The sequence below is a fragment of the Salvelinus namaycush genome, chromosome 3 (assembly GCF_016432855.1).
Source record: "Salvelinus namaycush isolate Seneca chromosome 3, SaNama_1.0, whole genome shotgun sequence".
Taxonomy (NCBI): Eukaryota; Metazoa; Chordata; class Actinopteri; order Salmoniformes; family Salmonidae; genus Salvelinus; species Salvelinus namaycush.
In genome coordinates this window covers 83,764,708-83,778,313 of record NC_052309.1, presented here as the reverse complement: position 1 = coordinate 83,778,313, position 13,606 = coordinate 83,764,708, and the positions used below count along the sequence as shown (strand labels likewise).

The 13,606-nt window shown below is 44.6% G+C and overlaps 1 protein-coding gene across 1 annotated transcript in view; it reads left to right on the top strand.

Annotated features, from left to right (window-relative positions):
• LOC120044082 (voltage-dependent T-type calcium channel subunit alpha-1I-like) overlaps positions 1 to 13,606 on the top strand; it is a gene marked incomplete at its 5' end in the record, with an annotated part of 151,521 nt that overhangs the window by 51,528 nt on the left and 86,387 nt on the right. Inside the window, 3 exons of the mRNA XM_038988670.1 lie at positions 1,431 to 1,523; positions 12,344 to 12,561; positions 12,980 to 13,370. Of these exons, the coding sequence (XP_038844598.1) occupies positions 1,431 to 1,523; positions 12,344 to 12,561; positions 12,980 to 13,370 (702 nt within the window). The remainder of the gene's footprint in view (positions 1 to 1,430; positions 1,524 to 12,343; positions 12,562 to 12,979; positions 13,371 to 13,606) is intronic.

Genomic DNA, 13,606 nt, shown 5'->3' with positions numbered 1-13,606 from the left:
GTGATCACCCTGGAAGGCTGGGTAGAGATCATGTACTATGTAATGGATGCTCTCTCTCCCTCTAGGTGACAACCCTGGAAGGCTGGGTAGAGATCATGTACTATGTAATGGATGCTCTCTCTCCCTCTAGGTGATAACCCTGGAAGGCTGGGTAGAGATCATGTACTATGTAATGGATGCTCTCTCTCCCTCTAGGTGATAACTCTGGAAGGCTGGGTAGAGATCATGTACTATGTAATGGATGCTCTCTCTCCCTCTAGGTGACAACCCTGGAAGGCTGGGTAGAGATCATGTACAATGTAATGGATGCTCTCTCTCCCTCTAGGTGATAACTCTGGAAGGCTGGGTAGAGATCATGTACTATGTAATGGATGCTCTCTCTCCCTCTAGGTGATCACCCTGGAAGGCTGGGTAGAGATCATGTACTATGTAATGGATGCTCTCTCTCCCTCTAGGTGATCACCCTGGAAGGCTGGGTAGAGATCATGTACTATGTAATGGATGCTCTCTCTCCCTCTAGGTGACAACCCTGGAAGGCTGGGTAGAGATCATGTACTATGTAATGGATGCTCTCTCTCCCTCTAGGTGATAACCCTGGAAGGCTGGGTAGAGATCATGTACTATGTAATGGATGCTCTCTCTCCCTCTAGGTGATAACTCTGGAAGGCTGGGTAGAGATCATGTACTATGTAATGGATGCTCTCTCTCCCTCTAGGTGATAACCCTGGAAGGCTGGGTAGAGATCATGTACTATGTAATGGATGCTCTATCTCCCTCTAGGTGATAACTCTGGAAGGCTGGGTAGAGATTATGTACTATGTAATGGATGCTCTCTCTCCCTCTAGGTGATAACTCTGGAAGGCTGGGTAGAGATCATGTACTATGTAATGGATGCTCTCTCTCTCCCTCTAGGTGATAACTGGAAGGCTGGGTAGAGATCATGTACTATGTAATGGATGCTCTCTCTCCCTCTAGGTGATAACTCTGGAAGGCTGGGTAGAGATCATGTACTATGTAATGGATGCTCTCTCTCCCTCTAGGTGACAACCCTGGAAGGCTGGGTAGAGATCATGTACTATGTAATGGATGCTCTCTCTCCCTCTAGGTGATCACTCTGGAAGGCTGGGTAGAGATCATGTACTATGTAATGGATGTCCTCTCTCCCTCTAGGTGATAACTCTGGAAGGCTGGGTAGAGATCATGTACTATGTAATGGATGCTCTCTCTCCTTCTAGGTGATAACTCTGGAAGGCTGGGTAGAGATCATGTACTATGTAATGGATGCTCTCTCTCCCTCTAGGTGACAACCCTGGAAGGCTGGGTAGAGATCATGTACTATGTAATGGATGCTCTCTCTCCCTCTAGGTGATAACTCTGGAAGGCTGGGTAGAGATCATGTACTATGTAATGGATGCTCTCTCTCCCTCTAGGTGATCACTCTGGAAGGCTGGGTAGAGATCATGTACTATGTAATGGATGCTCACTCCTTCTACAACTTCATCTACTTCATCTTCCTCATCATCGTAAGTACACTACACACACACACACACACACACACACACACACACACACACACACACACACACACACACACACACACACACACACACACACACACACACACACACACACACACACACACACACACACACCAACATGATGCTATCACAACAAATCTGTACTGTGTTTTGTCAATCAGTTTGAAACTGGGCTTCCACCACAAAACAACGCCCTGTTAGGTTTGCAAAATTCTGATGACAGGAAGCAGGAAATCAGGCTAACCTATAGGAAATGTGGGAAAGTTACCAGAATGTTGCAACCCTACAGCCTATGTGTTAAGAGATTGATTGAGATAGTTTGCTTTGCTTTTATTCATACGCAAAACTGGCCTTCAGTGTATATGAGCAACTGAAACATGAGGAGGTAGTGTGATACACTCTTTCCACTCTGGCTTTGTAAGTGATTCCTCTTTCCCTCCGAGGTCCCATCTCCTGCCCCTCCTAATGCTCCTATGGGGCTCGTTTCTGACTGGCAGATTTCAGTGTTAATAGACTTGTAAAATCAGACTGTAAGATACACGGTTTCCAGAATCAATGGCCGGGTAGACAGTAAAGTTAATTTATCTGAGGCTTAATCTCTGTAATGGATGTGAGAGCAAAGAGGGGGCTGAAAGTTTGGCCCCGCCTCCTGTTCCTTCTTACTTTATTGGCAGCCATGTTTTATGAAGAAACACTGGTGAATACGCCTGAAGATGGAGAAACACTGGTGAATACGCCTGAAGATGGAGAAACACTGGTGAATACGCCTGAAGATGGAGAAACACTGGTGAATACGCCTGAAGATGGAGAAACACTGGTGAATACGCCTGAAGATGGAGAAACACTGGTGAATACGCCTGAAGATGGAGAAACACTGGTGAATACGCTTGAAGATGGAGAAACACTGGTGAATACGCCTGAAGATGGAGAAACACTGGTGAATACGCCTGAAGATGGAGAAACACTGGTGAGTACACCTGAAGATGGAAAAACACAGGACCGTTTTAGAATATCCGGGGGAGGGAGGAGGGAGATTAGGGAGAGAGAAGGGAGAAGAGGGAGGAGGAGGGAGAGAGATGGGGAGGAGGAGGGGGAGAGGAGAAGGAGGTGGGGAGGAGGGAGAAAGAGGGAGGAGGAGGGAGAGAGAGGGAGGAGGAGGCAGAGGAGGGAGAGATATGGGGAGGAGGTAGAGAGGAGGGAGAGAGGAGGAGGAGTGATGGGGAGAAGGAGGGAGAGACATGGGGAGGAGGATGAGAGAGAGAGATGGGGAGGAGGAGGGAGAGAGAAAGAAGAAGAGGAGGGAGATAGATGGGGAGGAGGAGGAGTGATGGGGAGAAGGAGGGAGAGACATGGGGAGGAGGGTGAGAGAGAGAGATGGGGAGGAGGAGGGAGAGAGAAAGAAGAAGAGGAGGGAGAGAGATGGGGAGGAGGAGGAGTGATGGGGAGAAGGAGGGAGAGACATGGGGAGGAGGGTGAGAGAGAGAGATGGGGAGGAGGAGGGAGAGAGAAAGAAGAACAGGAGGGAGAGAGATGGGGAGGAGGAGGGGGAGAGATGGAGAGGAGGAGAGAGAGATGGAGGAGGAGGAGATACAGTATAAAGAGAGAGAATGGATATAAGATAAAACAGAAAGAGGAGTGAGAGGAAGAAAGGGATATGAAAGAGAAGTGTGCAAATATAGAGGAGTGAGACATGAAAAGAGAAAGATGAGAAGAGAGGGATGAAAGAAAGAGGAGATAAGATAAGAGGAGAAGAGAATAGAGGGTGTCTAGCCTGCATACTTCAGAGAGAAACAGGTTGAGATGTCTAGGTCTCTGCAGGCGTCAGGTTGCTCTGTGGCACCCGGCGGCCATTTTAATCCGCGCCTCGCGGCGTGCCGTCTGACTGGCAATAGGTCTTAATCCGGTTTGGGTCACAGCGAGTGACCGAATTAGCATTAGCGTTTAATTAGGGACGATCAGAGCGGTGGGCTCCCGTCGCGAGTGTGTGACACATATGCAGTGTACACACACGTCTACCCACACACACATACTTGTGATGCGGATCCTAACAGAGAGACATGCTGTCCCCAAGGTGATGCCATGTCATCATGTGTTCATATCCCAGCATGCATTGCCAGACGGCCCTCTGAGGACTCAGAGGAAGTGACTGCTGTGAATTATGGGTAATTATTTGAAGGAAAGGAGACGAGATCATATACGGTGTTCAAATTCTCAAATAAGCTTGTGAGGGAAACATAACTGTGATTCATAATCAATACTATACAGTTAGACTAGGGGCTCCCGAGTGGCGCAGCGGTCTAAGGCACTGCATCTCAGTGCTAGAGGTGTCACTGCAGTCCCTGGTTTGAGTCCAGGCTGTATCACAACCGGCTGTGATTGGGAGTCCCATAGGGCGGAGCACAATTCGCCCAGCATCGTCATGGGTTAGGCTTTGGCCAGGGTAGGCCGTCATTGTAAATAAGAATTTGTTCTTAACTGACTTGTCTAGTTAAATTTAAAAAGACTGTTATTGGTTAGCTTTTTGAGAGGACAGTAATAAACCTGTTGGACTCATGCTTTTATCTTTACGACCACAGAGCAGCTCCTCTCCAGACCCTCCCCTCTATCAACACATTCACATTATTACAATGCAGAGACCCTTCAATGTCATCACCACTAACAGGAGCAGGGGATCTTTTCTAGTCTCTTGAGTTTGTGTTCAATTCAATCAAACCAGCATTGCAGTAGCTCGTTTTGAATGGTTAAATACAATCATGAAATGGTTCGGGTTTCTGTAAAACGTATTACTGCAAAGAGGTAGACTCCGTTCACAGGTACAGTTGAAGTCAGAAGTTTACAAACACTTAGGTTGGAGTCATTAGAACTCGTTTTTCAACCACTCCACACATTTCTTGTTAACAAACTATAGTTTTGGCAAGTCGGTTAAGACATCTACTTTGTGCATGACACAAGTAATTTTTCCAACAATTGTTTACAGAGAGATTATTTCATTTATAATTCACTGTACCACAATTCCAGTGGGTCAGAAGTTTACATACACTAAATTGACTGTGCCTTTAAACAGCTTGGAAAATTCCACAAAATGATGTCATGGCTTTAGAAGCTTCTGATAAGCTAATGGACATAATTTGAGTCAATTGGAGGTATACCTGTGGATGTATTTCAAGGCCTACCTTCAAACTCAGTGCCTCTTTGCTTGACATCATAGGAAAATCAAAAGAAATGAGCCAAGACCTCAGGAAAAACAATTGTAGACCTCCACAAGTCTGGTTCATTCTTCGTAGAAATGTCCAAACGCCTGAAGGTACCACGTTCATCTGTACAAACAATAGTACGCAAGTATAAACACCATGGGTCCACACAGCCGTCATACCGCTCAGGAAGGAGATGCGTTCTGTCTCCTAGAGATGAACATACTTTGGTGCAAAAAGTGCAAATCAATCCCAGAACAACAGCAAAGGACCTTGCGAAGATGCTGGAGGAAACAGGTACAAAAGTATCTATATCCACAGTAAAACAAGTCCTATATCGACATAACCTAAAAGGCCGCTCAGCAAGGAAGAAGCCACTGCTCCAAAACCGCCATAAAAAAGCCAGACTACGGTTTGCAACTGCACATGGGGACAAAGATCGTACTTTTTGGAGAAATTTTCTCAGGTCTGATGAAACAAAAATAGAACTGTTTGGCCATAATGACCATCGTTATGTTTGGAGGAAAAAGGGGGAGGCTTGCAAGCCGAAGAACACCATCCCAACCGTGAAGAATGGGGGTGGCAGCATCATGTTGTGGGGGTGATTTGCTGCAGGAAGGACTGGTGCACTTCACCAAATAGATGGCAGCATGAGGTAGGAAAATTATGTGGCTATATTGAAGCAACATCTCAAGACCAGTCAGGAAGTTAAGGCTTGGTCGCAAATGTGTCTTCCAAATGGACAATGACCCCAAGCATACTTCCAAAGTTGTGGCAAAAGGGCTTAAGGACAACAAAGGCAAGGCATTGGAGTGGCCATCACCGAGCCCTGACTTCAATCTTATAGAAGATTTGTGGGCAGAACTGAAAAAGTGTGTGCGAGCAATGAGGCCTACAAACTTGACTCAGTTACACCAGCTCTGTCAGGAGGAATGGGCCAAAATTCACCCAACTTATTGTGGGAAGCTTGTGGAAGGCTACCCGAAACGTTTGACCCAAGTTAAACAATTTAAAGGCAATGCTACCAAATACTAATTGAGAGTATGTAAACTTCTGACCCACTGGGAATGTGATGAAAGAAATAAAAGCTGAAATAAATCATTCTCTCTACTATTATTCTGACATTTCACATTTTTTAAATAAAGTGGTGATCCTAACTGACCTAAGACAGGGAATTTTTACTAGGATTAAATGTCAGGAATTGTGAAACACTGAGTTTAAATGTATTTGGTTCAGGTGTATGTTCCGACTTCAACTGTATATGCTTCCTGTTGATCAGAATAAGAAGTGTCTGTGTGTGTGGGCAGGAGTTTCGAAACACAATACGTTAACAAATATATCGAGTTGGATTGAATGCCAGGCAGAATTTCACTGTACCGTTAAATAGGCCTAATCATACTAAGATGATTGCGTCATGGTGGTGTGTGAATACATAAGCGTTTACTTGGTTGGCAAGTCTGAAACAGAGGCTGGCATTGGCAGTGCGCATTCTGATTGTCAGCATCCTTTGAGACCTGGAGACAGGTGTCGAATCACAGCATAGTCACGTCTGTCTGGGGATAATGCAGCAACTCGCTTGGCTTTAACCTGTGTGGGCGTGTCTGAACTTCTTCTGTATCTTCCTGCCAAGTTCTCATCTTCCTCTATCAGCTCCAATCGCAGTCATGTTAACCTGTTGCTCGGCAACTGACTGGTGACTGGCGGGTTTTTCCCATAGTCACAGATCTAGGATCAGCTTACCCTCCCAAAAGCTTTAATGTAACATTAAGGAGAAAGAAGTACAACTGACTATAGATCACTGTCTAGGAACAATGTATCCTACTGTTGAGTGGCCCTTTATCCCTGTGTGAAGACTCCTTAGGCACGGTGGGAGTGGTGCCTGTGGGCTGCTGTGTGTTGTTCTAGGTTAGAGCCATCCAGATCTTGATTCTAATGATGAAGGAATGATTGTCTAATGTGTTAGAGATATTCTGGTTGTCATTTGTTAGTATAATGTGTTACTCCTCTGGCCATCACTAAAATAAAGTCCTGCTCTATGTATTTGCCTTCCTACTCTCTTCCACCTCCTCTTTGGCTCTGGCCTCTCTAATCTCCGTCTGTTATCATCCTCCTCTTTCCCTCAGTCTGCAGTAGAGGTAAACCTAATGAAGTACCTCAAGATATGTCTGGAGGCCTGGGGTCCCCCTGATTGTTATTCACTCATCTCAAAGCCACCTTGGTTCTTTTCTTATTTTCTCCATCTTTCCAGCAGTCTCTCTCTCTCTCTCTCTTGCTCTCCTCGCTCTCTCGTGATCTCTCTCGCTTTCTCTCTCTCTCTCTCTCTTGCTCTCTCTCTCTCTTGCTCTCTCTCGCGATTACTCTCACTCTCTCTCTTGCTCTCTCTTGCTCTCTCGCGATCTCTCTCGCTTTCTCTCTCTCTCTCTCTTTCTCTCTCTTTCTCTCTCTCGCTCTCTCTCACTCTCTCTCTCTTGCTCTCTCTCTCGCTCTCGATCTCTCTCTCGCTCTCGATCTCTCTCTCGCTTTCTCTCTCTCTCTTTCTCTCTCTTGCTCTCTCTCGCGATCTCTCTCACTCTCTCTCTCTTGCTCTCTCTCTCGATCTCTCTCTCGTTCTCGCTCTCTCTCTCTGTCTCTCAATTCAAAGGGCTTTACTAGCATGGAAAACATATCTTTACATTGCCAAAGCAAATGAAATAGATAATAAACAAATGAACACTAAACATTACACTTACAAACGTTTCAAAAGAATAGAGACATTTCAAGTGTCATATTATGTATATATACAGTGTTGTAACGATGTACAAATAGTTAAAGTACAAAAGGGAAAATAAATAAACATAAATATGGGTTGTATTTACAGTGGTGTTTGTTCTTCACTGGTTGCCCTTTTCTTGTGGCAACAGGTCACAAATCTTGCTGCTGTGATGCACACTGTGGTATTTCACCCAATAGATATAGGAGTTTATCAAAATTGGATTTGTTTGTGAATTCTTTGTGTAATCTGAGGGAGATATGGTCATACATTTGGCAGGAGGTTAGGAAGTGCAGCTCAGTTTCCACCTCATGTTGTGGGCAGTGTGCACATAGCCTGTCTTTTGAGAGCCAGGTCTGTCTTCTCTCTCTCTTTTTTCCTTTCTTTCTCCCCTTCTCTCTTTCTCTTTCTCCACCTCTCTCTCTCTCCTCCTCTCTCTCCCCCCTCTCTCTCTCTCTCCTCCTTTCTCTCCCCCCCTCTCTCTCTCTCTCTCTCTCTCTCTCTCTCCCCCTCTCCCTCTCTCTCTCCTCCTCTCTCTCCTTCCCTATATATTAAGGGCTGGTATTAAGTGGAGGTATAAATCAAAGGTGGTCAGATGATCCTATCAGTGAGCACTACTGTAATGAACTTACAGACTCTGAAGTTTGACCTCCAATCTTACTGCAGTCAAACAGATAGTTGACATTCTACTGTACTTCTAGGAAGGCTAGGATAAGTTGGCATTGATTTTGTCTGCTGCCTGTTTCAAGGTGATGTGTCAGTGAAAGAAAGACGAGAGATGCATTGAAATACAAGAAACCTTAAAGATCAGTGACACCAAGAAGGGGAGGGTCTCATTCTGTTAGTGTGTGTGTGTGTGTGTGTGTGTGTGTGTGTGTGTGTGTGTGTGTGTGTGTGTGTGTGTGTGTGTGTGTGTGTGTGTGTGTGTGTGTGTGTGTGTGTGTGTCTGCGTGTGATTAGTGTTTCTGATCAGCAGGCTACTTTGATCCTAATCACCAGGAAGTCCAATATCACTGATTCACATTATTACTGCGTTATGCACAGGCACATACACACACACACACACACACACACACACACACACACACACACACACACACACACACACACACACACACACACACACACACACACACACACACACACACACACACACACACACACACACACCTGTCTGGAGGTGAATCAAAGGCCCCACACACCAGCAGACCAGCCCTGAACTAGGATCACAGATGGAGCCTTCCCCTCCCCTTCTCTCTACATATCTCTGTCCTCTCTACTCCCTTCTCATCTTCTCTCTACATATCTCTGTCCTCTCTACGCCCTTCTCCCCTTCTCTCTACATATCTCTGTCCTCTCTACTCCCTTTTCCCCTTCTCTCTACATATCTCTGTCCTCTCTACTCCCTTCTCCCCTTCTCTCTACATATCTCTGTCCTCTCTACTCCCTTCTCCTCTTCTCTCTACATATCGCTGTCCTCTCTACTCCCTTCTCCCCTTCTCTCTACATATCGCTGTCCTCTCTACTCCCTTCTCCTCTTCTCTCTACATATCTCTGTCCTCTCTACTCCCTTCTCATCTTCTCTCTACATATCTCTGTCCTCTCTACTCCCTTCTCATCTTCTCTCTACATCTCTGTCCTCTCTACTCCCTTCTCCCCTTCTCTCTACATACCTCTGTCCTCTCTACTCCCTTCTCATCTTCTCTCTACATATCTCTGTCCTCTCTACTCCCTTCTCCTCTTCTCTCTACATATCTCTGTCCTCTCTACTCCCTTCTCATCTTCTCTCTACATATCTCTGTCCTCTCTACTCCCTTCTCATCTTCTCTCTACATCTCTGTCCTCTCTACTCCCTTCTCCTCTTCTCTCTACGTATCTCTGTCCTCTTTTCTCCTGTCCTTCCTTCCCTCTTCTCTCCCTCTTCTTTTCTCTCTCCTCTCTCTCTCTTCTACAGTCTGCTGTGAAGATTTAGAGGCTGCCTGGCACACGGCTTTGCTCACTCTCCTCTCCTCCCTTCCTATCTTCTCTACTCTATTCTCACCTCTCTCTTCCCTCTCCTCTCCTCAGCTCTCCGTCTTTAAAAAGGCTTAGTGCTGTGTTTAATAGCTACACGTTGCTGCCACGTCCGTCACACAGATCCACACACTCTGAGCCTGATCCACCTCTGGGATAAGTGTGTGCTTGTGCATGTATGCTCTTTTGCCTGTGTGCGTGCATTAGTGTGGGTGAGTGTACAGATGCGCTATCTTAATTGGACTCTGTTTCTCACAGCAGGAAAATAATCCTGAAGCAACAGGAAATGTGAATTATTATGTGTATTATAATTAATGGACATTTCTTGTGGGGATTGATACATTTTTCGTAAGGCCAAATCAAGTCTGTGGAAATTACAAACTTTGAATACAATACAATTTGCATGTGAATATAGCAGATGTGTGTGATGTTTGGAAGGCAACAGAGGTGTGTATAGCTACCCCTGTGGGGTTCTTCTGGGTGGGGTTCAGTGGGTTGTCTATCTCTCCTGTTGATCTGATCAGGAAAGTGAAGCTGTGCAGCAGAACCTAACAACTCAATACACCCCTTCCTGCCCCGCAGTCTACCTGTCAGATAACACTTCATCACCCCACAGGGTCAGCCAAGGGCCAGGTGAACTGCTGGGCTTCTCTCACCTTTTCCCCAATCTGTGCATTCTGTGTATTCGTTCACTTCCCTTGCATGGACTTAGAAGAAATGGACTGGTGTAAGGATTATGGTTTCACCAATCCAAAGCTTATGAGGGGCAAGTTGAGGAGAAGGCTAGAGAATGCAGACATTCTCTCTTTTCTGAGAGAGAGAGAGAGAGAGAGAGAGAGAGAGAGAGAGAGAGAGAGAGAGAGAGAGAGAGAGAGAGAGAGAGAGAGAGAGAGAGAGAGAGAGACGTTCATCGGATGAATCGGACCAAGGTGCAGCGTGGTATGCGTACATTCTTATTTATTAAACGAATAAAACACTGAACAAAATAACCAAAACGAAACGTGAAGCTAATACGAATAGTGCAGACAGGCATCTAAACATAGAACACGAACACCAAAGGGAAAATGGCTACCTAAATATGATCCCCAATCAGAGACAACGATAAACAGCTGCCTCTGATTGAGAACCATATCAGGCCACCATAGACATACAAATCACCTAGACCTACAAAACCCTAGACATACAAAAAACCCTAGACAATCCAAAAACTATATGAACCCACCCTAGTCACACCCTGACCTAACCAAAATATAAAGAAAACAGAGATATCTCAGGTCAGGACGTGACACAGAGTATTATAAACAAGCTATTATTAACAGAGAGTATTATAAACAGAGAGTATTATAAACAGAGTATTATAAACAGAGTACTATAAACAGAGTATTATAAACAGAGTATTATAAACAGAGAGTATTATAAACAGAGAATTATAAACAGGGTATTATTAACAGAGAGTATTATAAACAAAGAGCGATAGTATTGTAAACAGAGAGTATTATAAACGGAGAGTATTATAAACAGAAAGTAATGTTAAACGGAGAGTATTATAAACAGAGAGAGAGAGAGAGTATATAAAGAGAGAGAGAGAATCGTATAAGCATAGAGTATTATAAAAAATAGTATTATAAACAGAGAGTATTATGAACAGAGTATGTATTATAAACAGAGAGTATTATAAAAGAGTATTATAAACAGAGAGTACTATACCCATAGTATTATAAACAGAGAGTATTATAAAATAGCATTATAAACAGAGAGTATTATAAAAGAGTATTATACACATAATATTATAAACAGAGTATTATAAACAGAGTATTATAAACATATGGCATTACAGAGAGTATTATAAACAGAGAGTATTATAAACAGAGAGTATTATAAACAGAGTATTCTAAACATAGTAATATAAATGGAGAGTATTATAAATGGAGAGTATTATAAACAGAGAGTATTATAAACAGAGAGTATTATAAACAGATAGTATTATAAAAAGAGAGTATTATAGACAGAGAGTATTATAAACAGAGAGTATTATTAACAGAGTATTATTAACATGGTATTATAAACAGAGAGTATTATAAACAGAGAGTATTATAAACAGAATGAGACATTGTGTCTACTTGCATTGGGTATCATATTAATTTTTTTTTTCTGTCTCTCCTGATAACACTCTGTTAGAAACTACAGCCTCCCTAGACCTTTAGACTGAGCGCTAACATCACACAATCATCGCTAAGGGGGAAACAGCACACAAACAGCACACTTTATTAGCATCAATGCTAACTTGAGAGGGAAAAACAGCAACAGTGTATACTGTATGTTCGGGTGGGAAGAAGGTGGTCGACCAATACTGAAGGAGACATACTGTTTACATCTAACTCCCAGGTGATGAGACCAGAGGCAGATCTTGATTCTAATGATGAAGGAATGATTGTCTAATGTGTTAGAGATATTCTGGTTGTCATTTGTTAGTATAATGTGTTACTCCTCTGGCCATCACTAAAATAAAGTCCTGCTCTATGTATTTGCCCTCCTACTCTCTTCCACCTCCTCTTTGGCTCTGGCCTCTCTATTCTCCGTCTGTTATCATCCTCCTCTTTCCCTCAGTCTGCAGTAGAGGTAAACCTAATGAAGTACCTCAAGATATGTCTGGAGGCCTGGGGTCCCCCTGATTGTTATTCACTCATCTCAAAGCCAAAAAGTGAATCTTGTGTGCACTGACCAGCAACTCCGGTATAGACTACCAGTGGTCTTCCACTGTATGTATCTGTGTGTGTTTCTGGTTGGCCTTCAGCACTCACTACAGTAACTCTGTGTTTCTAACTCACCTCTGACTATCCACCACTTTACAGATTGGCTCGTTCTTCATGATCAACTTATGTCTGGTGGTCATCGCCACCCAGTTCAGTGAGACCAAGCAGCGGGAGCACCAGCTGATGCAGGAGCAGCGGGCCCAGTGCCTGTCCTCCTCTACCCTGGCCAGCCTGCATGAACCGGGGGACTGCTACGAAGAGCTCTTCCAGCTGGTCTGCCACATGCTGCGCAAGGCCCGCAGGAGATCTGTAGCCTTGTATAACCAACTGAGGGGAAGGCCTCTGCCACCACCGCCCACTAGAGGGAGAGGAAGAGGAGGAGGAAGAGGAGGAGGGGAAGGAGGAGGGAGTGCGAACGGAGGGGAACGGCATCACCTGAGGCAGCCACGACGTAAGTGGGAGGCAGCGGGTGGGAGTACGAGAGAGAGAGAGTTTTTGTTAAATGTCTCAACTTTAACTTTAACATTATATTAGCCTTTTTCACATCGTGCGAGACAGTGCGATGAGTCTTGTTTAATCTCTCGACTTTCAAACCTCTTTGGCGCTAGCAAACGCTGGCTTACATGGATATAGTACGACAATATGAAAGTGTCTATTGATGCTGTTAGTGACATGCTGATTCTTTCTCACACTCCCTCTCCATCTTTCATTAGAATCTCACTGTCCTCACCAAAGCAAGCTGGACCCAGTCCACAGCTCCCAACCCCTGGGCAACTCCATCGCCCTGGCCGTCCCTCAAAACACAGAGGACTGCCCTCAGTGCGCTACGGCACTGTCACTCAGGGAGGGGGCGGGAGCTGTGGGCGACTCGGCCAATGGGGAGGAGGAGGAGGGGGCCGTGGAGGAGACGGACAGGGAGGAGAACCACTTGGAGGAGAAAGCGGAAGAGGGGGAGGTAGTGAAGAAGAAGAGGAAGAGGAGGTCGTGTTTTGGACACTGTAAGGACATGTGGGATGAGATGAGGAAGAAACTTTGGGGCATCGTGGAGAGCAAATACTTCAATAGAGGAATCATGATCGCTATTCTCATCAATACTATCAGCATGGGGATAGAACACCACAACCAGGTAAATATACTATTCTCATCAATACTATCATCATAAACACCCCAACCAGGTAAATATACTATTCTCATCAATACTATCAGCATAAACACCCCAACCAGGTAAATATACTATTCTCATCAATACTATCAGCATAAACACCCCAACCAGGTAAATATACTATTCTCATCAATACTATCAGCATAAACACCCCAACCAGGTAAATATACTATTCTCATCAATACTATCAGCATAAACAC